Source organism: Poecilia reticulata, unplaced genomic scaffold (assembly GCF_000633615.1).
Source record: "Poecilia reticulata strain Guanapo unplaced genomic scaffold, Guppy_female_1.0+MT scaffold_254, whole genome shotgun sequence".
Taxonomy (NCBI): Eukaryota; Metazoa; Chordata; class Actinopteri; order Cyprinodontiformes; family Poeciliidae; genus Poecilia; species Poecilia reticulata.
Window position 1 is genome coordinate 80,164 of NW_007615038.1, and position 976 is coordinate 81,139.

At 58.3% G+C, this 976-nt stretch overlaps 1 protein-coding gene across 1 annotated transcript in view; it reads right to left on the bottom strand.

Moving 5' to 3' along the window:
• kiaa1109 (KIAA1109 ortholog) overlaps positions 1-976 on the bottom strand; it is an 89,729-nt gene that overhangs the window by 28,920 nt on the left and 59,833 nt on the right. Inside the window, 3 exon segments of the mRNA XM_017303367.1 lie at positions 6-104; positions 177-421; positions 487-722. Coding sequence (XP_017158856.1) covers positions 6-104; positions 177-421; positions 487-722 — 580 coding nt within the window.

Sequence of the window (976 nt, forward strand, 5' to 3'; positions counted from 1 at the left end):
GAAACCTTCTGGATGACTTCGTTGACTTCCTTCATGAAGACCTTCTGCAGGAACACCAGGTGGTTCAGCAGGTCCGTCGTCAGGTTGTGTTCAAACGAGCCGATCTGTCGACACACACAGCAACGTCTCAACAGGATGTGGCGTCAGGAGCCCGTTGTCACGGCAACCCGCCTCACCTCAGCGACGCATCGCAGGTAGTTTCCCTGCAGGTAGTTGCCCTGCTTGGCCGGGAAGTCGTCGGGGGCCCAGCTCTGGTCGGAGTGGCTCTCGTGGTCCTCCATGATGTACTCCCCCGACATGGTGACGGGSGGCAGGGACAGGCTGGCGGACGGGGACATGGTGGACATGTCCACCGGGGACACCTTGGACTGGAAGCACAGCTTGTGGTTCGGCAGCTCGAAGGTGAAGCTGGTCTGAGCTCCTGAGGAGCAGAACCTGATCAGAACTGGGCAGAAGCCGCCTGTAAACAGGTGGGGGAGGGGTCACCTGTCATGCCGTGGCTCTTCACCGCCCCCATCTTGTACTCTGCTTTGAGCGAAGGCAGCAGGGCGGCGCCGATGGTGATGCCATCCATCATGGCGCTGAACTTGAGGACGATGGGCTTCTTCTCCAGGCCCTCGGGCAGCTGGGGGAACTCGTTGGCCTCCACCGGCGTCTGGTTGATGCTGGACGCCTTGTCCGGCGGCTGGGGGGTCGGCGTGTCCTCACGGCTCGGCTGGCTGCTGCAAAACACGGCAGCGGCCAATGAGAAGGAGGGGGCGGGGCGTCAGGCAGACACCGGGACTGAAACCGACGGACGGACATTTCATCGATCCGAGTTTCACCAACAGAAAGAGAAACTCTGATGGAGACACTTCCTGGACCTCGGTTGGTTTTAATACACCAAGACTTTAAAGATGAAATGGGAACAAAACGTCCAGATGAACCGAGACAGAAGGTTAAAACTTCGTCTCATTCTGAAATTAAAGATAAACTC